The 24,806-nt window shown below is 36.4% G+C and overlaps 1 protein-coding gene across 1 annotated transcript; it reads left to right on the top strand.

Moving 5' to 3' along the window:
* The first annotated feature begins 8,480 nt into the window (after positions 1-8,480).
* Positions 8,481-23,152, top strand: LOC307147037 (inactive all-trans-retinol 13,14-reductase). The gene is made up of 11 exons (XM_079851487.1): positions 8,481-8,751; positions 10,598-10,780; positions 11,700-11,941; positions 14,102-14,297; positions 15,227-15,424; positions 15,505-15,624; positions 15,708-15,846; positions 17,327-17,436; positions 18,441-18,607; positions 20,284-20,443; positions 21,826-23,152. Exons 1-11 carry the CDS (start codon positions 8,592-8,594, stop codon positions 21,993-21,995), a joined length of 1,845 nt encoding a protein of 614 aa, XP_079707613.1. The 5' UTR covers positions 8,481-8,591; the 3' UTR covers positions 21,996-23,152.
* The last annotated feature ends 1,654 nt before the right edge of the window (positions 23,153-24,806 follow it).

Raw genomic sequence — 24,806 nt, 5'->3', positions numbered from 1 at the left:
TTAGGGTCTTCATGTAAAGTTAGTAACCAAAAAATCCTCAATGGTTGTTTTATGTCCTCAAAAACAGCTCTGTTCACAGCGACCCGTTTCAGTGCATGTCTCTTTAAATGATAATGAGCAACTACTCACCCCACCCCTCTCTCTTCCATGGGGGGTGTCCAGACAAGACACATAAAGAGCAGCCTTTGGCGGCTGGTGAAAAATATCTTAGGTAGGGCTGTGCCATATTCAGTCAGTTTCAATAGTTTGGTAATCATAGGTGCCAGGTCTTTTAGCATTGTGGCTCCCAAGCTGTGGAATGCTCTTCCTCAAGACATACAGTACCGATGCAAGTGCCTATATTATGAATGAACCATTGAACCATTGACTCTCACGATTCGTTCAAAGCCGCAGATTCGTTCACAAACACTGCTGTGCAGGGATGGGCAGTATTTCAGATACATGTATTTTAAAATACGATTTTGTATTTTAAAGCCTTTGGAACAAATCAAATGTAATTTGTATTTAAATACATTTAAGATGAGTATTTTTGTATTTCCAAAATACATAAAATACTTTTTGCCAGTCAACCTCTTTATCACTGATTTCATGCAGCAACTAGTTCAGACAACCCCAACATTCATGCGTGTGAGCTGCAGTAGGGCTGGACTGGGACAAAAAAATCGGCCCGGGCATTTTGGCCCAGACCGGCCCACTATATGATCATAAACACCACCCATCTTTGCACGCCCTTAATTATATGCATACCAACTCCTATTCATTAAAACCACTAATGCCATGTAATGAGTGAGTATAGGAACGAGTGAGAGTTAACAGATGAAATAAGTACAAATTTGACATTTATTAATACAGTTGAACTATAGTCCACAGTGATGAATCCTGAAACAAGCTATAAGCTGCATTGGCATAGCAATACAAGTGTTTCTCACAGGATTTTTGTTAAAACTATGGTGGTGGGACCTCGGTCCTTCTAGGGGGGTTGGGGGGCATGCCCCCCCCGTGAGAAAATTTTGTGCATTTTAATGTTAAATTCATCAATCTGGCGCACTTTGAGAGTTCAAAATTAAAAGCTCCAACCCATATTCAGTGTGCAAATTAAACAAAGAAAAATTCAAACCTCTTTTAGTTACAGTATCTATTTACATTACACCTACTAGCCTACATAATAATAGTTATAATATTAATCCAATGACAGTAATAGCCATATTTTGTAAAATAAATGCACTAAAAAATAAAGGAAACTTTCATAATTAGTGTTGTACCAATTTCTATACTTGAAGGAGATAAGCACATGATCTTTTATTTTGACGCAAACTGCATCAAGCTTTTATTTTGGCGGAAAACATGGTTTACAAACGCCTCTTATTAAATGTCTAGTGAATTGCGGTAATCGTCAACTATGCAGATGTGGAAATAATCTGTAACTGGGTTATGGGTTCCTACACTCATGACATGTTTTGAAAGTAGTTCTGCTTACCGCGGACTCTACACTTTCTCATCTCTCTCCTGATCCTCCTCACTATCATCTTCTGCCGCTGGAGCTGATGAAGGTCAGAAAACATATATTTTGACACAGTTTACAGTGTCTGCTTTAAGGGCCTGGTTCTATTTTTTTCACGCTATTTCTCTGCACATTCCTTGCGTTTCTTCTCCATCTCGCTGACTTTTTTGACAGATACACACTGACACTGCTGCACTCTCGCTCACTCGTTTAAAGTTGTGATTGGGCCAGCCCAGTGTCAATCAAGAAAAGAGCCAATGGGCCGCTGATCTACGTGTTTCATGGGCTGGTCTGTCAGAAGAAGAAAAAAAAACTAACACTGACTTTTTTTGACCACTGCATTACACCGGCACAAACCCAGCGCCGCCAATTAAGCAAAACAAAACAAAACAAAACGAATGGGCCGCCGATGTACACATTTTATGGGCCGTTAAAAAAAATAAAAAAAATAATAAAAAGTATGTATGAGTATGAGATGTATCGGCCCAAAAAGCACGTCGGCCCACCGGGAAAATGCCCAATGGCCAGTCCAGCCATGAGTACAACTCAACTCAGCACTGGGTCAGCGATTTTTCTGGAATAAGGTGAGGATGTCATGATCAATTCTAGTTGTTGATTAAAGTTAAAATAGTGCATTATTCAGATTTGCCTTCAGTTAACATTAAAGAATAAAAGAGCACAGGCAGAAATTGGCTTTAGCCAATCAGTCTTGATCGGTTGTTGTTTTTTTATCAACTATCTTGTCAAATGTGTTTAAAGCATTAGTGCATGTTAGGGCTGGGTGATATGACACTACATACAGTATCATAACGATGGTATAAAGTGTGAATCGATGGAACTTTTTCTAAATCGTTTACATAGATGGGCCTATTTGTGGGGTAAGCAAATGTATCCGTGCAGCTTTTAGTGGGCAGGAATTATTGGAATGTTGGAGTGGAAAAAGAAGCACTGATGAATGATACACCACAAACATCTTCAGCTTTTAGTTTTATTCATAAAAAAAAAAAAAAAAAAAAAAAACTTTGGGTAAATATTGTCAAATGAATTCTAATTTTAAGTTTTAAACTTTCTAATTTGAATAAACTTTGAATAAACAAATAAACTGTACATAAAATAAATATAAAATTACTATACTTAAAAGCATTACTACCTGCAAAAAAAAAAATATATTTTTTTTTTTGAAATTCAGTTTTTGCTGTGGTATCAAAACCGATATTGTGAATTGTGAAGATTTTGGTCATATCGCTGTTACAACCCCTTGGCTCAAGGAGTAGCAACATGAATGGAGAGTCCATACAACACAATCAAATTTGCACCAATGTATATTTTAATTAGAAAACAGACATAACTACATTAAAGTAAAAGACAAAATCTAAAGATACAAAAACAACAACACCAAGGCTTGGACTGGAGAGTGTGAGAAAGTCAGCATGTCCACCAAGCAGCGAGACCAGCAAAGACCAAGCCCCAATCTTTTCACCTCCCGAGGGTGAGAAAGCCAGCATCTTATAAGCAGCATGGTTAATCACAACCAATTCTCAACACCTGCGACACAGCAATTAACCTGGAGACACAAAAAGTGTTACCCAGAGACACCTGCTGGACAAAATAAAGTAAAACAGCCCCTTGGATCGTCACATCGCCCATCCATATTCTTTGCTAGATAGCAGAAAAGGTGCCCACAGTTTTACATACAGTATGCATTTTTTAATAGTGTTCACCACAAGTAATAGACTACATTGTAAACTGGTCAGAAATAAGTATAAAAGTTAATTGCCAGCCAGAAAGAAAGAAAGGGCAGAGATGTTAGGAAAAGTTAGGAAAAAGTCAGCAGGCCTATGTAGTTTCTTCATTCACTGTGACCTATACCTGCACTGGATGGCCAGTTTCACATGTAGGCCTATTTTATGTATTTTCAAAATACAAAATACTGTATTTGTATTTCATTTCATTTTTTCACACAGTATTTTGCATTTGTATTTAAATACATATTTTTGTATTTTTATTGTAAATACATTTCCATGTATTTATGCCCATCTTTGGCTGTGTGCTGCAGTTCTGCTGTGGCTTTCGTTGGAGTTATTATTTAGTATAAAAAAAAACTTTTGTTTGTCGAACTGTTGTAGTAGGCTATAAAATCAATGTCACATTTGCAATCGTGTGGATATATAATGTGATCAACATTAACACAGGAATTCACACGAAGAGAGACTGAATCTTAAATCTGTATTCTTCATGCTAGTAAGTGCTAAATCCCCACTTTTACGGCATTATGGCGCGATTTGCCAAGGCAGCGTAATCTGCACGCAATCTGTATGCACGAAGCTTGCGTGAATGCAGTCAATTTTGACTGCAAAAGATGAGGTAATTTGATCGGATGTCATGCATTTATGGCATTTTACCTGATAGAAATACATACTCAGTTTTAATGTTATTTTAAGGTGGGGTAGAATTAAATGAACGGCAAAATGACTTCTGTCACCTCACATACCCAAGTTTGAGAACCTGCCACTTTGAAAAGTGACCTTGGGTGTTGGAAAGGCGCTATATAAATAAAAAATGATCATCATTATTATTATTATTAATAACCACCCAAACACAATACAAACTGCAGGATACCAGTGCTCTGTGAAAAAGTCAGAAATTTTTTAATGCCAATATTAGGCATTCTTACACAAAAACAAACATATGCACAAACTTTCTATTTGCATTTGAAATTGATCTCAAACTGTTTTGTTACTTTCTCAGACAGATGCTTCATATCCCTCACTCCGGTAACTGTCCATGCTGGAACTGTCCCTGTTGTTTTAAAGGGGTGGTTGATTATGATTTGACTTTTCTAACTTTAGTTAGTGTGTAATGTTGCTGTTTGAGCATAAACAACATCTGCAAAGTTACAACGCTCAAAGTTCAAAGCAAAGGGAGAGATTTGCTTTTAAAGAAATCACTTTTTAAGGACTACAACAAACGGCTGGTTGGGACTACACAACATTCCTCCCGGGTTAGAGTTAGCAGTTGTCTACAAATTAGTTCTGTGATAGGTTTTATTTGTTTTTTTACATTAGTTTATTCTCTGAGAATTCGTTGGAGGTTGCGATCCACGCTTTTATATGTCTCGGCAGTATTACTGAAACTCACTCTCAAAATTCTCACCTACAAGTGGGTCAAAATGCGAAATTCTCATGCTTATTTATAATGGAACACTGTGTAACCAGCTCCATCACCATAATCCCTCGAGGAGCCTAAGATATCAGGATAATAATTTACTCCAAATTCCTAAAACCGCTTTCAATAGCAGAGGGAAAAGAGCTTTTGCAGTGACTGATCCCACATTATGGATCAGCCAGCCAAATTACATAAGTGTACATAAATTTAAAGCAATTTAGCACAAGGCTACAACATGATACAATTTTAAAATAAAATGGGGCATGAATACTTTTGCAAGGCTCAAAAGTATGCTAAAGTGTACTGCTTTTTCAGAAGGGACTTTAACATAAAAAAAAAATATTTTCAAATAGTGATTCATCAAGATGTTTGAATCATATAAAATGTGCCAAGAAAATAATACTGAGGGAAAGGCAGATATAGATGTTAATTAGTTATTTTATAATAATATTAATAGTTAATGTGTTGCATAAATGTAAAAATCAAGCAGGCTGACTTGCAGTTACTTTAATTAGGGCTGGAAAATCTTATCGACAGATGCCCGTCATAAAGTCATATAGATAAACACAGCGCACGTACAAAGATGTTTTTTTCACAATTTAGTCTTATCTTAATTACCTTATCTCGTAACGATACACAAAGAATCCATTTCTACACTGTTGCATAATTTAACAAGATGAAAACTCAAAGACCTAAAGATAAAGCATTGTGCTGAAGTTTTCTACATTCATAAAGTTAATGAATCACCTGTGCTGATTTAAGGTGCTTAATGATCCATTTTGCAGGCAACATGTGAATAACGTTTTATTAGTGGTTATAGGCATAGCAACATTTAATATTCAGCAATATTATTCATTTGTTTTACGTTTGATCACGTTTGCTTTCGTTGGACTCTGAGGGTACGTTCACACAACAACAGGTACTAGTGATTCCTTGTGTGTATATGTATATATATAAATATATACACAGTGGGGAGAACAAGTATTTGATACACTGCTGATTTTGCAGGTTTTCCCACTTACAAAGCATGTAGAAGTCTGTAATTTTTATCATAGGTACTCTTCAACTGTGAGTGACGGAATCTAAAACAAAAATCCAGAAAATCACATTGTATGATTTTTAAGTAATTAATTTGCATTTTATTGCATGACATAAGTATTTGATACATCAGAAAAGCAGAACTTAATATTTGGTACAGAAACCTTTGTTTGCAATTACAGAGATCATACGTTTCCTGTAGTTCTTGACCAGGATTGCACACACTGCAGGGATTCTGGCCCACTCCTCCATACAGACCTTCTCCAGATCCTGCAGGTTTCTGGGCTGTCGCTGGGCAATACGGACTTTCAGCTCCCTCCAAAGATTTTCTATTGGGTTCAGGTCTGGAGACTGGCTAGGCCACTCCAGGACCTTGAGATGCTTCTTACAGAGCCACTCCTTAGTTGCCCTGGCTGTGTGTTGCGGGTCGTTGTCATGCTGGAAGACCCAGCCACGACCCATCTTCAATGCTCTTACTGAGGGAAGGAGGTTGTTGGCCAAGATCTCGCGATACATGGCCCCATCCATCCTCTCCTCAATACGGTGCACTCGTCCTGTCCCCTTTGCAGAAAAGCATCCCCAAAGAATGATGTTTCCACCTCCATGCTTCACAGTTGGGATGGTGTTCTTGGGGTTGTACTCATCATCATTCTTCTTCCTCCAAACACAGCGAGTGGAGTTTAGACCAAAAAGCTCTATTTTTGTCTCATCAGAGCACATGACCTTCTCCCATTCCTCCTCTGGATCATCCAGATGGTCATTGGCAAACTTCAGACGGGCCTGAACATGCGCTGGCTTGAGCAGGGGGACCTTGCGTACGCTGCAGGATTTTAATCCATGACAGTGTAGTGTGTTACTAATGGTTTTCTTTGAGACTGTGGTCCCAGCTCTCTTCAGGTCATTGACCAGGTCCTGCCGTGTAGTTCTGGGCTGATCACCTTCCTCATGATCATTGATGCCCCACGAGGTGAGATCTTGCATGGTGCCCCAGACCGAGGGAGATTGACCGTCACCTAGAACTTATTCCATTTTCTAATAATTGCGCCAACAGTTGTTGCCTTCTCATCAAGCTGCTTGCCTATTGTCCTGTAGCCCATCCCAGCCTTGTGCAGGTCTACAATTTTATTCCTGATGTCCTTACACAGCTCTCTGGTCTTGGCCATTGTGGAGAGGTTGGAGTCTGTTTGATTGAGTGTGTGGACAGGTGTCTTTTATACAGGTAACGAGTTCAAACAGGTGCAGTTAATACAGGTAATGAGTGGAGAACAGGAGGGCTTCTTAAAGAAAAAATAACAGGTCTGTGAGAGCCGGAATTCTGGATTTTTGTTTTAGATTCCGTCTCTCACAGTTGAAGAGTACCTATGATAAAAATTACAGATCTCTACATGCTTTGTAAGTAGGAAAACCTGCAAAATTGGCAGAGTATCAAATACTTGTTCTCCCCATTGTATATATATATATATATATATATAGCCCTCAAATTTGTATTTTTTTTTTTCCTTCTTTGTTTGCAACCACCGCGTGACCATTTAACTGTACTGACACCATTGGATGAGAACTGAAGTGAGCTGACAATGACCACGTTTTTCTACAGAGCTGCTTTAAAGCTGAATTAAACTCATTTCGTATTGGATGAATATTGCTCAGTCATTTAGAACTGATTTAACGCTGAACAATGATACCATTTTCCATTCAGAGCTGCTTTACAGAAACACTTAACACTGCTTGCATCATTAAATCATTATTTTCCTGTTTTTCCCTGTTGCTCTGAAACAATCTACATGTGTGAAGTGCTACATGAATACAGGTGACTTGAGCAAAATTACACAATCTCAGTTCTGGCATGAGATTTTGCCACTTTATTCAGATCATTAAGAGCTGAGGTGATGATCTAATTGAAAAAGCGGTCTCTGATAATTGAAAACACAACACTTTGCAACTCAGGAACACACTAGCATAGACAATGCTGCATAAAAGCCAGACTACATTATGCCTGCACTGACCCACCTCAGCCCTTATTACACAGTTAAAATTGCTGTGTAAATGCATGTATGCCACCTCTGAGCGGCATTAAATAAAAAAAATTGTATATGTAAATACACCTAATTTCCACTTTATTTGGGCAGAAAACCAGTACTTATTGCACTTTTCTGAGCCATTTTTGCAATGACGACTAGTCATCAATCCGCTCCCTTCCTAGGTTGTGAACCAGTATATTGTGTAATTTGGGTCCAGCCGTAAATAAATAATAAATGTTAGCTAGATTATGTTCATCACCTGTCTAGCGATGTGACCAGTGCCCTGACTACTGAACTAGAGCTGTTTCAGACAGATTTCAATGTGATTTATATGAGTTCCTATCAGAGTTGTGGGACATAATCTAAAAGCAATTAATTTTCAGCAGAACATCTATTGATTTTTAACTTGAACATTGAAAATGATTTAAAAATAAATGTCAAATGTAACATTTTCTTTTGTTTTTGAGTGTGTGTCGGTGTTATGTAATACCAAAAAATCATGTGCTTAAGTGGAGCAAATACTTATTGGGATAATTGGCTCTGAAACAAAGTAAACATTCATTGTCAGTAACATAAATGTAAAGAGGATTGCTTTGGATCTGTTGTGGACTAAAGCTTGTTAGTTATTTAATATTACCACTGTTATCGTGATTGATTTTGTATGATAGCCTACTTAAATGTTGTGTCACTGCAACCTAAATAGCTGAGACCTTTGCTCCTTGCTTGCATATAAAAGAACACTCGCAGCAAACGTCCTTGAGGAAGACTCTATTCTCATCCATCTTAAAACTCCTCTTGCCTTCCTGTGCGCAATAGTTTATGTTTTTTAAGGAAAACTTTGAGTAGATACAACGATTTTTCATTTTTTTATGATGTGGCTGCTGGTTTTTTTGGTGTGCGTCCTGATTTGGGCTGGTGGAACGTACTGGTACCTGTTCATCAAGCCCAGTCCGTTCTCGGTGGAGTCAGTGAGGCCACCAGGACCTATGGAGCTGGACCAGAGAAAGAGAGACAAAGTGCTGAAACAAGGTGAATGGCCAGACATCAACCTGACATGCTAAATGCTTCTTTGCCCTGAGAATGTTTTAAGCCTGTTCTGATAATCCGCAACATTTTGCAAGTGAATTCACAATCTTCAAGTGTAACATATTACCACTTTTCTGCTGAATTAAGCTTCTATCTCTTCATTTTCATGTTTAAAACATTATAAGCATCCTAGTTAAACAAAGTGAAGTGTTAATAGTTCACGAAACGTAAATTGCAATCATCTTATCTTCCCTATTGTTTTTGCAAAATTGCTTATATAGTTTTTTTTTTAAAGCACATCATCAGAAATTAGTAAATTGCCAGATGACGGGGAAGTTAATCTTTTTGATTAAAGATTACGAGGGCATGTGATTTTTTTTTTAATACTAATGTGCAGTCATTTATAATAAACAAGAATTGTCACTTTTTAATGGAGATTTCATGGTAAACATATAAATCCAAATCTGTATAACTTTCTTCCGTAGAACAAAAACTGTAAGAGTACTTATTATGGAAATACTTTAAAAGAATATTCTTAATTGTGAGCTGAATGTAAAGTTTTTGAACATTGCATGTCATACTTGCAATAACACATTTGCAATTATAACGATCCACTTTAGCAAATTTATATCAATTAACACACTACAAGAGTGCTTCGGCTGTCTATGTTTGTCAACACATCAAAATAAGTGCACTTTTTTGACTAAAGCATGAAATAACAATGACTTTAAAGTTAAACTTTAATAGCACTTTTTAATAGTGCTTTAAAAGTCAAACTTTTAAGGCACTAATATTTATTGATTGATTGTGTGTTTTTGTTTGTGCCAAAGAAGTGTTTGAAATAGCATGAGTTAGTAATCCTGTTTTACCTTAAAAGAAGTAGTATTATCTGATAATATATACTGGCACAGAATGTAAAGACTGCTTAAGATAATCTAATTATGTAACATTGATAATGCTATTATAAAACAATTAACATGCGTGTCAATGGCTTTACCCTTATCTTAATTTGATTATCCAGTTGTGATAACACTCAGAGTGTTTTAGGGCTTACAAAGATAATAATGTATTCAGTGATATTTTGTGGTCATGTTAACCCCTTATCATGCCTCTTCACCCACTGACAGCATTGAATGCTGGGAGTTAACCCAGATCAGGACTGGACTTTTAATTTCCTGTCACTGTGTTTCTTGTTCTTGGTGCAGTAAAGTGTTACAAGATATGAACACTGTTGCTTTGAAGGTTTTTATTTTATTTTATTTTTTATATGAGTGATTACAGTAGCCTAAATATATGTCATGTGCTGGGCTCTGTAGTACAGGAACAGATGTGTCAAAAAAAGACAGATATCGAATAACAAAGTTGAAATGCATCAGCGAATTATTAAACGCAAGTTTATATTTATATATTAAATAATGTTGTCACATATTGACAAAGAAAATAAATGTGTTATTGGATATCACTTTAATGTGTAGGCTAATAACTTAAAATACTGTCTAGTACAGTGCAGTACGTAAGCACACTTCAAGCACTTCCGTCACTGTAATATTTCACAGTAACAGTAGTCAGATTAGTGGAATCTTTAGCATTTATTTGATAAATAATTAGTCAGAATTAAATGTTATAATGGTATATTATTGTTGTTGTTGTTAATTGCCTCATTTGCAATTGAAAATGTCACAGTTCCTGCCTTCCTGAGCAGTGGCGCCAACCTTCCCTTTGCGCCACCTGGTGGTGATATTGCAAACGTCGTGTTTACCACCAGGCCTTGTGGCGGGGTTAAGAGGCATTTTGGTTGATTACATACTGTACACATGTATATTTATTTACTTACTGTATGTATTTTTAGGATTCACCAAGGAGAAGATTCCAAATGATCTTGATGCAATTATAATAGGCAGTGGGATCGGAGGAATGACGGCTGCCGCCACGATGGCCAAATCAGGGAAGAAAGTCCTGGTTCTGGAGCAGCACGACGTGGCGGGAGGCTGCTGTCACACTTTCACTGAGAAGGGCTTTGAGTTTGACGTGGGTATGGACCATCCCTTACTTCCATAGGGATTAAAAGAAAAATACTTTAATAAAGATTTTAGGTTCTGAACTAACATAACCAGCTCCGACCTCAATCACAAACATACAGTGATCACGTTATTGGGAATGATATAATAAATAATAAAATATCTTTAATTATTAAAATATCACATTTTCCGGAATATAAAATGGGTCTGAAAATCTGAAATCTGAAACGTGTTGCAATTTATATTCCAATGTGACTTTTTTATTTTTTATTTCTTCCTTTGGGCATTATGTTTGTGCTACAAACTTCCGTATTCTGTAAAACAGGTTCCATCGCTTCCGGTTCAGGTCTTTTGTATGCGTTTGTTAAGTGTAAAGCAGTTTCACTCAAGATGCTTTCAGAGAAGCTACTAAAGATGAGCATAAGTGATGACAGTTCATATTTCTGCTCATGTGTTGTCAACAGAATGCAAACAAAAATATAGGGCGGGGCTGGATTTTGTTCATGGGGAATTGATTGGATGGTTGTGGTTAGCTATTGATGGATCTCATGTGAGTGACAGGTTGCCCCGCCCTTGTGCCAGTAAAAACGTCATCAGAGAAGAGATTATTTTGAAGTTTATGAGGCACACGAATAAAAATAAAAATAATAATGATATGCACGTATAAATCATTTGTTATTAATACTGCAGTATTCCATAAAAAAGAAAATAATAATTTAAGAGTAACAGCGACTTCTCAGACAGTTGGATTAATCTTGAGGATTATAGGTATGGGTATTTCTTAAACATATTTTTGTTACTAAAGTTGAAATCACACTGACTGAAGTGCACTTCCAGGGGGGATTTTTACATCCAGGATTGTGTTAAGTAAAAGCAATGTTTGTGAATAATCTTATGAGATGTTTTTTTGTTTTTTTCTTCTTCATGTAAAAGGACTTCACTACTTCGGTCAGCTGCATGAAAACGCAATGCTTAAGGTCGCTTTCGATCAAATCACTGAGGGTCAGATGGAGTTTGTGGAGCTAAAGCAGCATTTTGACAGTATTGTGATTGAAGACGGAGAGGAGCAGAGAGAATACACCATCTTGAGTGGCAAGACTGAGATGGAGCGCAACCTGAAGAAGCAGTTTCCCGACGATGTCAAAGCTATTGAGGAGTTCTTTAAGATCATGAAGGTAGAGCGTCCATCATCTCATGTTTCTAAAGGCAAGCTCACACGAGACCTTTGGTTAAGAGACAGTCCCAACCAGCAGCGAACAAAAACAAAAAATATTTCTCATAAATTCATGCGAGAAATTCTAGCGGGAAATTAGATTAGACAGAGATTTTTGCTGCGTTCACGCCATGTTGTAATTACCATAATTACGAGATGACTACATGTGACATTCTGCTATGCACTATCAGCGCCAATATGAATCTGCAGTGGTCATGTGGTACAAGTCGGAGCTCTCAGAAAATTCCCAGTTTACAAGTTGTTATTCCGAGTTCTACAGGGACGTGAACTATTTTACAAGTTGTAATCTCGTAATTCTGGTAGTTACAACATGGCGTGAATGTGCCTTTTGATTACGAATTTGTTTTGGTTTATACCGTCTGCACCGTGATTGAGTCCACCTTGTCGTTGCATCGCACACAGTACAAGATCACATGGCAATAATGTCAAACAGGCTTGAAAATACTGCAGCGTCTGTGACTGCTTGAGACTGGCACTGGCAATTCCGGGGGAAAAAAAGTGAGATAAAAAGTCGTAATTTTATTCCGTGGCAGAAATAAGCTTCCATATGTCTATAGGGTTGGGAATTGAAAATCGATTCCAGTTCTAATTTAAATTCTTATTTCAATTTCGATTCCTCTTATTGTGTGTGCATTAATAGGACTTTATTTCAATTTCGATTCCTCTTATTGTGTGTGCATTAATAGGACTTTAAACCATTCAAGCGCAAGAAGACCCACGCGCTGTTTTCTGTGTTGCACACACATCCAAAGCACACACACAGAAAGCCGCCTCATACTGAATAGTGTGCGATACTGAACCGAGTTCTCTTCCGCTTCTTTTTGCTCTTGAATGGACAAATACACACAAAATATGTCATAATATCCTCGTAACAGCCTGTTATATCTTAAGTGAACGTAAACCGTTGACAAAGAAAACGCATGTGTAACAGTACATTGGATCTGTGCAGCTCTTAAAGTGACGGCAGCATCATTTTCCTCTTACCATCTCTATAATATCGTTAATCAAACAACAAAAGACGAAGAGAAAATTCACTCGCTGTCCTTGCCTGAATATTTTTTGTAACTATATTTGTAATGCAAATTTTATTTATAAAGTGCAGTGTTAATTTACAGTTTACAATTACAATACCTGAAAATCTTAAAACACTGTTTATGTCAATCATATCTTTGTTCAGTTGCATTTATTTGTGCGATTGCTAATTTGTTTATTTGTTCTTTTTTAATTACTGAGGATTAACTCGTCTTTAATAATGCTTGAAATTCATATCAGTTAGGCCAGTTGGTTTTGCTGTGATATTTTTAAAACCATAGGCAAAAGTTCCTTGTGTAAGCGTTCTTTAGCCTGTTGGTTTTTGTTCATGGTGTTCAGCTACAATGAAATGTTTTTGCAATAAGATTTCAAATAAATTTGAATTATATATATTTTTTCTTTTTACCTTACTGGAATCGAAATTAGGAATTGATAAGCGGAATTGGAATAGCTAAAATTCGAACGATCCTAAATGTCTCAGATCAGCGATTTGGCCGCGATCCAGGGGTTTTGTTAGCCTGACGTCGTCATACTCAGATTCTAGTCAGAATATGAGTCTGATACTGCTCCATTGGGCTGTGATTCTGACAATTTGATTGGTCCAAACAGCTCTGGTTCAAGCAATCAATTGCTCCACAACGGATCAAGTCCAGACCGACCTTCCCGACCTCAAATGTTGTGGGCGGGGCTTAGTTCGGCTGGCATCCAGGCTAGGGTTTTGTAGTAGACCTTGGAAATCTGTCAGTGACAGCAAAATCCGACCAAAAGTTGTGTACTGTGAGCTTGCCTCAAGCCAAGCCTGGGCCTGGTGAAGTGCAAATCCTACTATGTGATTACATGCCAGCTGGATAATAGTTATGTCACCTAATTAAAATTCCTGATAATAAGGTTTATTATGTGCCAATCATGTAATTTTAGTAAAACCTTTTTTTTTTTTTTTTTTTTTTTTTCTTGTCTAGAGTGATCATTCTTCCACATTTTCCCTGTCATAAAAGAAAAGAAAAAGTCAAAGAAAACAAATAGTACCCTCTTGACCTTTAAGCTCACTCTTCCTCGGTGTTGTCCACAGATCACAGCCAGACAGGTCGCTCTTTTAGGCATCGTAAAGCTGATTCCACAGTGGCTGGCTCTCTTTCTGATCAAAAGTGGCATCGCTGACTTCTGCTCATCCATCTTCCGTCTGTCAGAATCCAGTGCCACAGACGTCAACAACAGGCTGACGAGCAACAAGGACTTGCACATGGTCTTCTCATATTACTTCTATGGTGAGGATTTCTGCACATTAATTATTGTTGTGCACTAAACACAACAATATGCAAATATGCCAGCAGTAATAGTGTCCTAGCCCTTGTATTAGTATGATGTATTCAGTGTAGGTATGATGTGTATGCAATACAATTCACAAAGAATCACACTATGAAAAACAAACAAGAAATCAGGTAAAAACATGAGAACATAGACTATATATAACGACTATTTTTAAAATATTTATTCACAAATTATGAATATTATGAACAGCATTGTAATGCATTTTACTTTTTTAAAAACAATTTAAAAATGAAGTGTGGAAAAGCACTTTTTTCTTGTGCCTTCCCGAAGCTCAAACAGTAATGCATGGCACTCACGACGCCCACATTTCTTTTAGCGTGCAACTGATAAAAATGTATCGTGGTGTATCATTTTTTTCAGATAAAAGCATCTGGCAAATGTCTTTGCACATGCCTTTAACCATGAAACATGTGGTTAAACTGACCCGCAAACATCACAATTGTAATATAAATTCCATATGCACACTAGAGAATACCCATAATGCACTGTGAGGGTCCCGCCGAATGAATTCCCACGTCTGACCAGAAGTTGCCATCTGTCCATCTTACAAACCGATGGTCCAATGTGGCAACAGCGTAATATCATAAAATTCTTTTTTAGTTGATCTTTAAATTGTTTTATTAAGGTTTATACATGATAGTTTCCATGTTTCCATCCAGCTTGCTATGTTTCAAATGATTATTAAACAGCAAGCACAAAAGCGGCAGCCCTTCCGGCGCACTCAGTGTCCGAATTCACTCACTCGTTTTTCATTCACTCCTTCAAGTGGACTATAATAGTGGACTAATGTAGGGAATAGTGAATGAGTGTAAAGGGGGGTGTGGAACACAGCCCTAGAGAATTGTTTCTTCGATCTCTGCTCCAGGTGTTCCTCCTAAAGACTCCAGCTGTATGATCAATGCTCTGATGCTGCACCACTTCAAGCGGGGCGCGTACTACCCTAAAGGGGGCGCCAGTGAGATCCCATTCCACATCACTAAAGTCATCGAGAAATATGGGGGCCGTGTGCTGGTCCGCGCCCCTGTCAGCCGAATCCTGGTGGATAAGAAGGGAGCTGCATATGGTGAGTACATATACATAAATGCAGATTCTTCTAATTTAGCATTTATGTAAAGTATGTATTTAATGCGGTTTGATTGACAGGAGTGACAGTGAGGAAAGGTGATGAGCATGTGGAAGTGCGGGCTCCTGTTATCATTTCCAACTGTGGGATTTTCAACACCTTCCAGAAGCTCTTACCTCCGGAAATACAAGTCAAACCAGGTGGATATTATTCTGTGTGCTGTAATGCAACATCATCTAGTGTAAAACTGCTCTTGATTGACTGGAGTTTTCTTATATTTCAGAGATTCAGAGTCGTCTGGATATGTTGAGGCCCGGTAAAGCCTCGTTCCTCCTGTTCTCAGGGTTTGATGCGACCGAGGAAGAGTTAGACATCGTGTCCACCAGCATCTGGCTCTTCAAATCCAATGACATGGATGGCATGTCAGTATTAAAAAAAAGATATCCTACAGCTACTTTAGCATCATAATACCGTGTATATATATAAATTAAGTCCAAAGGCAAGAAATACAACCTGTTTATCATAATATAAAAATAATTGAATACTATGCATTTGGTAATCACTATTCCTAACGTAAAACAATAACAACATTTTTTGCTCTAAACCAAAATCATGGGTCAGTGATTCAAATGTGTCAAAAAATTAATGAAAGTCAAGTAAACCCTTGAAGTACACTTAAAAAAGAGTATATATTATGGAAATTATATACTTAAAAAAAAATACTTAAATGTGAACTGAATGTAATGTTTTCAGACACTTAATAATTCAATGAAAATGTATTATAGTTTAAAATTATATTAAATGTAGTTAGTTGAACTTAAGAGTGCTTTTTTGACGCACTTGAGTACATTTTTTTTTTTTTTTGGTTAGTGTACTGCAGTGACACACATTTATGGTAAACTAATATATGACCCTGGATCACAAAACCAGTCACATGCCGCACGGGTATATTTGTGGCAATAGCCAACAATACATTGTATGGGTCAAAATTATAGATTTTTCTTTTATGCCAAAAATCATTAGGATATTAAGTAAAGATCATGTTCCATGAAGATATTTAGTAAATTTCCTACCGTAAATATATAACACATTTATTTTTGTGAGTGAATGCTGCACAATCGCCAACATAAATGCACAACTTTAAAGGAGATTTTCTCAATGTGTAGATTTTTTTGCACCCTCAGATTCCAGATTATCAAATAGTTGTATCTCGGCCAAATATTGTCCTATCCTAACAAACCATACATCAATGAAAAGATGCAACATTTATATTAAACTTGTATATCATGTATTTAAATAAAATAAACACGGTACTCAAAGAGTTACACATTTTTAGCGATGAAGTCGCAATTTAGTGTATTTAGAATATATTTACAATAATTGATGTCAATAATTTGACATTATTACAAAATGCACTTTTTAAAAGTGTTTTAAGAAAGTGTGCTCTATTTAAGTACACTTAGGTGGCCTTTTTTCATGAATATTATATTATCTACAAGTACAGTTTTTTAAAAAATACACTTTTAAGATTTGAAGTACACTATAAGTGCGCATTCAATATAATTAAGTGCACATTTTCAAAAACAAATGAAGCATATATTGGCAAACTCCATGAATCACTTGCAGCTGCGCGTATCAAACACTAGGTAGTGCTGTTGACTAAACCATTCTCGGACACGTCCCATCTCTCCAGGCCTGCTGACACACTTCTGTCTGGACAGGTTTCCTGCACTCAGTCCAACAAGCAATTCTTATCATCCTGCCTGTGGGAAAACATAATTCCAGTCCTTTCCAAACTTCCCTGAACTCTCATGTTGTTTTCTGATAGAGCCATATGTCTATTAGCACATAAAGTATATAACGTGAGACTGCAGTAAACTGAGAGTCAACTTTCACCTGTAGGATGGATGAGTTCTTCGGGATGAGCAAAGACGAGGCGCCAGAGAACATTCCCATGATGCTCCTCACTTTCCCCTCAGCCAAAGACTCCACATCACAGATCCGGCACCCAGGTAACATCTTAACTGGCCATCAACAGTCAAGGCCAATGATTTTTTTAGATAGTAATTTAAAGTATATGTGAATATATGTTAAAATGTAATTTATTCCTGTGATCAAAGCTGAATTTTCAGCATCATTACTCCAGTCTTCAGTGTCACATGATCCTCAGAAATCACTCTAATATGATGATTTGATGATCAAGAAACATTTCTGATTATTATCAATGTTGAAAACAGTTGTGCTACGGAATATTTTCTGTTTGAAACCGTGATCAATTTTGTTCATGATTATTTGATGAATAGAAAGTTCAAAAGAACAGCATTTATTTTAAATAGAAATTGTTTGTAAAAGTCTTTACTGATTAATGCATCATGACTGAATAAATGTATTTATTTCTATACTTAATTAAAAGTATTAACTTTTAAACAAGAAAAAAATGTGTCTCTTAATAAGTCACTTAATTTTGATTTTAAAAATGTTATAAAAAAAACTTATTTAATTTTCCTTTTTCTCATGATTTAGAGATGTTTAGCCATTTTACTGAAAAACAAGGAAACAATAATTGTTTAGAAAATACTTTTGCAGTGTAATGCTGATTAATATTTTTTTGGAAACCATAATACTTTATTTCAGGATTCTTTAATGAATAGAAAGTTCAAAACAACAGCATTTATTTGAAATAGAATCTTTTGTAAAATCATAAATGTCTTTACTGTCAATTTTGATCAATTTACTGCATCCTTAGAGAATCAAAGTATGAATTCCTTCTTTTAAAAAAAATCATACTGACCTCAGACTTTTGAACAGTATAGTGTAGGTATGATTTTAATTGTCTGTATGAATCTGATATTAAAATAAAGAAAAAATACGTCATTATTCAGACAGCTAATGTTCGCTGAGAATGTTACTTTTCAAGATATTTTTGCATTTATAAAGGTTGTGTTTGTCGTTTGAAATTTAAATCATGATTCTGTTGTGCTGTTAATAAGGTCATGCCATATTCGAACTTTTCCAGGCAAGTCAACTATGACGATCCTGACCATGGTCAACTATGAATGGTTTGAAGAGTGGAAAGACAGTAGAGTGAGGAAAAGAGGCGACGATTATTTCAACTATAAGATGAGATTTGCGAACCATCTCTTTGACTGGGCCTGCAAACACTTCCCGAAACTCAGAGACAAGGTACTTCGAAATCTGTTATTTTAACATGGAAAATGAGTGAAAAAGGAGAAGTGTGTAATCTTTTCAGTGTTAAAATACTTTTGTCCTATCCTGTTTAATGAGCAGAGTCACGTAAGTCAAGTTAGTCATTCATAGGTTGACTGAAGAGTCTAAACAGGGACCCATTAACCATTGAGACACTGATAACTGAATTACCTGCGATACGATTACTGGGTTGAGCATTGAATCGTAGCTGGTGTTTATCAACAACATCTCTGTAAAACATTTCATTAGTCTCATGACCACCCATAGCCCGTTCATTGACTTGCCGACGATTGGGAATGATTTTCATTATTACCTGGAGAAAGTCACTCCCATTCATCTCAACGGCAGTTGCTTTGCTAGCAGAGGCCCTCATATACTCACAGCAAAGTTCTTTTTCGTTCTTCATTAAGGGAAAAGAATCTTTAAAGGGGTGGTATAATGCCCTTTTCACAAGATGTAAAATAAGTATTTAATGTCCCCAGAGTGTGTGTGTGAAGTTTTAGCTCAAAATACCCCACAGATATTTTTATATTGCATGTTAAAATTGTAAATTTTTGAGGGTGAGCAAAAACGCACCGTTTTGTGTCTGTTCCTTTAAATGCAAATGAGCTGCTGCTCCCAGCACAGAGGGCGGAGCTTCAACAGCTTGAAAATTTCAAAAACGTTTAGCCTTTATGTTTAAACCGGACTCAGACAATGATGGAGAGACTCAAGAAGAAGTGACAACATGTAGAAGCAACAGGACATTTCTGAATGGTTAGTTGATGAATTTATGAAGCTGATGTGTAGTTATCTTCTAGTTATTGATTAGCATATAATTATTCTGTCTTGATAATCTATAAATCATGTTCAGGGGGTGGGGTTTATGTAAATTTTAGGGTTGGTGATGTCACTAACCCGGGAGGAATGTGGTGTAGTCTCTACCAGCCGTTTGTTGTAGTCCTTAAAAAGCGATTTCTTTAAAAGCAAATATCTCCCTTTGCTTTGAACTTAGAGCAATGTAACTTTGCAGATGTTGTTTATGCTCAAACAGCAACATTACACACTAACTAAAGTTAGGTTCATAGTGTGAACACATTGATTTTTTCGGTCGGAAAATGATTGGATTATTGAATCTATGAAAGATTATAAGGGCACATAAATAAATTAAAAAAATGATGTGCACAGATAAACCACTGAAATATTCCATTAAAAAAAGATTTTAAATGTTTTTGAAAGAAGTGTCTTATGCTCACCAAGCCTGCATTTATTTGATCAAAAAAAACAGTAGAAATAGCAATATTGTAAATACACTTTGCCTATTTTAATACATTTAAAGTGTAATTTATTCCTTTATTCTATTGCAGCCAAACCTGTTCATTCTGATTTCATGATGACTTGAGCTGAACTGTATATTTAGCTTTGTTTATATGTAGACTTGAGCTCTCTCTGTATAGAGCTCAAGTCATCATGAAATCAAAATGAACAGGTTCGGCTGCTGAAAACTCAGCTTTGCCATCACAGGAATAAAGTACTGTGTCTGCAAAATAATCAGTACTTATTATACATTTGGATGGGCATAAATCTGCAGTCTGGACTGGGCAGTCAGAAAGTGAGCGTGATTGAGTGTTCAGGATGATCACACTGTCTCTCTCTCTCTCTGTGTGACTCAGCTGGTGTATCAGGAGGCAGCGACTCCTCTCACAAACACACACTACCTCGGCTGTAACCAAGGGGCCATATACTCCGCTGATCACAACCTGGCACGCTACTACTCAGAGGCCAATGCTCGAAATCGATGTGATACCCCCGTCAAAAACCTTTATTTGTCAGGTACAGTGCTCCTCCGGCTCTTCCGGCTGCAAAGAAACTTGCATGAAACACTTTAGTAGGTTCCATCTGTTAACATTAGATAGCTACGCTAGTTAGCATGAATCAACAATGAGAAATACTCCTAAAGCATTTATTTATCTTGGTTGCACTTTATTGTACAGTGTACTTTCAGTGTATTTACCAAGAAAGTACTGGTTAATATAATGTAACTACATGGGTTAAGCTCAGGTTTAGGGGTGAGTTCAGGACTAGTCAGTACCCAGTTATTGTAATTAATACGTATATAGTCTGTACATGTGAAACAGGACTGTAAATTAAAGTGCTACCTTAATCTTAATGTTAATTTCAATCTTTACTAATGCATTGTTAAAATCAAAAGTTGCATCTGTTAATATTATTTAATGGACCCGAGCTAACATGAACTAACAATGAACAGTTGTATGTTTTTAACTAACTTTAACCTAGATTAATAAATAGTCAACAAATGTATTGCTCATTGTTAGTTTTAGTCTCAAGTTAAGTTATACAAAAATAAATAAAATATAAAATAAATAAATAATTATAAAATAAAATTAATATTAATATTTTTTTATATTATATTGATATTGGTTAATAAAATTTATATTATTATACACACAGATTTATATATATATATGCAAAAGCCTCTAAGTGCCATCTGAAATTTTCTTCTAAAATTATCATTTTTATCAAGCTTGTATGTTTATGTTCAGTTATTTCACTTTAATGGCAATGAAAATGACCTATTAATTGTCATTAAAGTGAAATTACTGAACCTAAATATACGAGCTTGATAAAAATGCTCATTTTAGAAGAAAATTTCAGATGGCACTTAGAGGCTTTTGCATCTGAAGTCTTCATATATATATATATATATATTAGGGCTGTCAAACGATTAATCGCGATTAATCGCATCCAAAATAAAAGTTTGTGTTTAAATAATATATGTGTGTGTACTGTGTATAATTAAATTTGTATATATAAATACACACACATGCTTGTATATATTTAAGAAAAATGTGTAATTTATATATAAAAAAATTATATTTATATATAATATAAATTATATATAAATATATACAGTATATGTATGCAAATATTTCTTAAATATATACATGCATGTGTGTGTATTTATATATACAAAATAATTATACACAGTACACACACATATATTATGTAAACACAAACTTTTATTTTGGATGCGATTAATCGCGATTAATCTTTTGACAGCCCTAATATATATATATATTATAAATGCACATAGCTATAGTTACTAATATGCAATATGTAGCAACAAATATTTTTTTTCCACTACATTCTATTTAAAGGTCAGAGCATTTGAACTTGTTTTCTGTGCATTACAGGCCAGGACATGTTTAGCTGTGGTATCGCTGGTGCATTGCATGGTGGTCTTCTCTGTGCCGCCACCATCCTAAGCTACCGTGTGTACATCGACCTCATGCTTCTCAAGAAACAGCTCAAGTGGAAGAAAGCAAAGGAGACAGCGAGACTGGAGAAGCTGAAGAAGCAGTGATGAAGCTGCAGTTTAACAGCAGAACAGAACAGGTAATGTTAATGGGCGTTCAAGTCATGTGTCACGGATGGAGCCAGCACAACATCAGCACCAGGTCCTTCAGCTCCACCACTCGTACACAATCACAGGAACCTGTCACTCCCTCATCAAGGACCCTTCAAAAGCACACACTCGCCTGGCGTCAGACTGTTCATCATCTGTGTGCTCGTCTAACCATCCTGAGTGGAAACTAAGACTCCTCAGTTATTGTAATATAACTAGAACATGTAACAGCTGAAGAACATTGCTGTATTTTTGTGTAGTTAATTAAGAGAAGGTTCACCGCCATCTTGCTCAGACCGAAGTGACTTGAACGCACCCGACGTGGTAAACACGACTTCCCAACTTGTAAATACGAACTTCCCAGGAGGACTTGAACGCACCATAAGCACTAAAATAAAAACAAATACCTATTTCTACAGAAACAGAAGAAATATTTATAAAAATGGAAGAGCAGCCCTTAATTGTTGCTTTGGGGTTAGTCAGTATACTTTAACCTATTATCAGTTAAAGATTTTAATATTATGTATAAACCTATAATATTGCCTTTTGACATCATCTATAAATAGCAATAAATTCAGAGAAAATATGTATTTTTATTATTTTTTTCACCTAAAATGCTACAATATAGAGCGTATTTTTGCAGAAGTTTGCATCATGCTGGTTCCCTCAACAAAAAGCCAATAGGTGAATTATTGTCAGACACAAAATCTGTTTTAAAAGTTTATGATTTTTATGATATTCCTCATGATAGACTTGAATTTTTAGGCCTAAATACAGTCGTATTGTCATCGGTGAGTCAGGTGTAAAGGCTATAAATGACCTACTTCAATGTCACCAGCTTTCAGCAACTCTTTCAGTCTTTATTTAAAACATTTCCCCTGAAAGTTTGAGTTATAATAGCAATAGAGCATGATTATAAACACAATGAGGCTGTGAAAGCATCTAGTGAGTAGATGAGTTTACATGTTCACTGTGATGATGTTTAATGTCCGACAACCTCTGTTTATAGTCCCATTTCAACACTTGTTAGCATCCTCCTTTTCAGGACAAAAGCTTTAAAAACAGTATGAGGTACTGATGTATTTTATTGTTGTAAAATAAAAGGTGAAAATGTGTTTTTGTGTTTTATTTCAAGCTTTTAACTAAAACCCCATTGACTGGGACGTGCTAAAATGCAAACTCATTTTCGAGTTTTAGCGTACAAAAAAAAGTCATTCCCGCAGCATTTTAATTCAACTCAGGTTAAAATCTCAATGCAATAAAAAAATCAGGCTTAAACTGTCCAAGGAGCTTTTAAAAAGCATTAGGATAGATCAGATCTGTAAAAATAAGTACCGATAACAACATCGACAACCTCCCACCTTTACACTCCTCTAACCCAGGCTTGATCCCCATGGATATCGGTGCACTAGCAGGGATCAAAGGAATTGTGGGAAACCTCAGACTTCCTGATTTAAGTGGACATTTCCCCTGGGATTCCCTTACAGATTGGTTGGCATAACACTGCCCCTGACAGACGTGTGCGTTTGGGTCGAGGAGGAGGATATGAATGGCCTCACTGTGATTCAGAGTCCGAGTCTAAATGCGGCTCTACTCCTGTACGCATGGGTTGATATTCCCGTGAAATAAATCTCCAAAGTCCGTTTTAGGCAAGTCAGGGTTCATAAAAATACGCTTTCATTAAGGTTGATTTTTCAGAGATGCAGTGCCAACTGCATTTGTCTTTTATACAAATATCATGAAAAGCCTGTTGATAAAATGAAGCACTCCCAGCGTCTTCCAGCTAAGAATTATGAAAATGTTTCAGGGCTTGGATTACATATTTTCAAAGAGTCCAGAATAGACAGAAATGAACTTGTTTAAGATGCAGGGGAAATGGGTTGTGTTTGAACTGCAACCAAAAACACTTAAGAGAAGCAAAACACACAGTAGTTAGAAGCCAGATGGGTGAAATGGACCCCGTAATCTCAACGCATTTCATGGATGATTTCAACTGTAGTGACACAACATACACAATAGCTAATGCAACACGAATAGGAGCAAAACTAGGCAAAAACTTGACACAAAATTGAATGGTTTTGCTGTATTCTTATTGGCAGATATAGTGATGAGTCTGATGACTGATACTTACACAGTTTATGTAAGTCTGTTATGCTGTTAGAAAGCTTTATATGCTTTTTGGCTATATTTAATATCAGCGATTTCACCGAATTTTGCTCAGTTTGGCCCAATAAAATTAATGTTCTTTTCCTCTTTTGGTGTGAGCTTACATTTATGCATTTGGCAGACGCTTTTATCCAAAGTGACCTACATTGCATTTCAAGGTACACATTTACATTCTTATCAGTTCTTGCTTTCCCTGGGAATCAAACCCATGACCTTAGCGTTGCAAGTGCCAACGCTCTTCCGTTTGAGCTTCTTCTCACTTTAGCATACTATACAATCCTGGTTTAACAACAAAAACACATATGCAAACTAAAGATCGTTTACGTTTTTAAAAACATATATTTTGTCTAAAGGTTCAATAAACTGTTCCATAAAAATAAAAACAAAAAGATTTTCATATGCAGGCTTTACAATGTTACTATTTCTATATAAAAGGTCTAATGCAAAAGAGGAGACCATGCACGTGGTAGCTCACATGACACAGCTGTTTACAATTGTGGCCAGCATCATTTGAGCGTAGTATTTGGCTAAACACAGCAAATGATGGGTGATGAACTCAGGGGTGTTTGATGTCTCCGCCCCCTACACTATAAGCTCCTCCCA

Source organism: Squalius cephalus, assembly GCF_949319135.1.
Source record: "Squalius cephalus genome assembly, chromosome: 19".
Taxonomy (NCBI): Eukaryota; Metazoa; Chordata; class Actinopteri; order Cypriniformes; family Leuciscidae; genus Squalius; species Squalius cephalus.
Note: the sequence above shows the minus strand (reverse complement) of the source record. Positions and strands in the feature narration are given on the sequence as shown.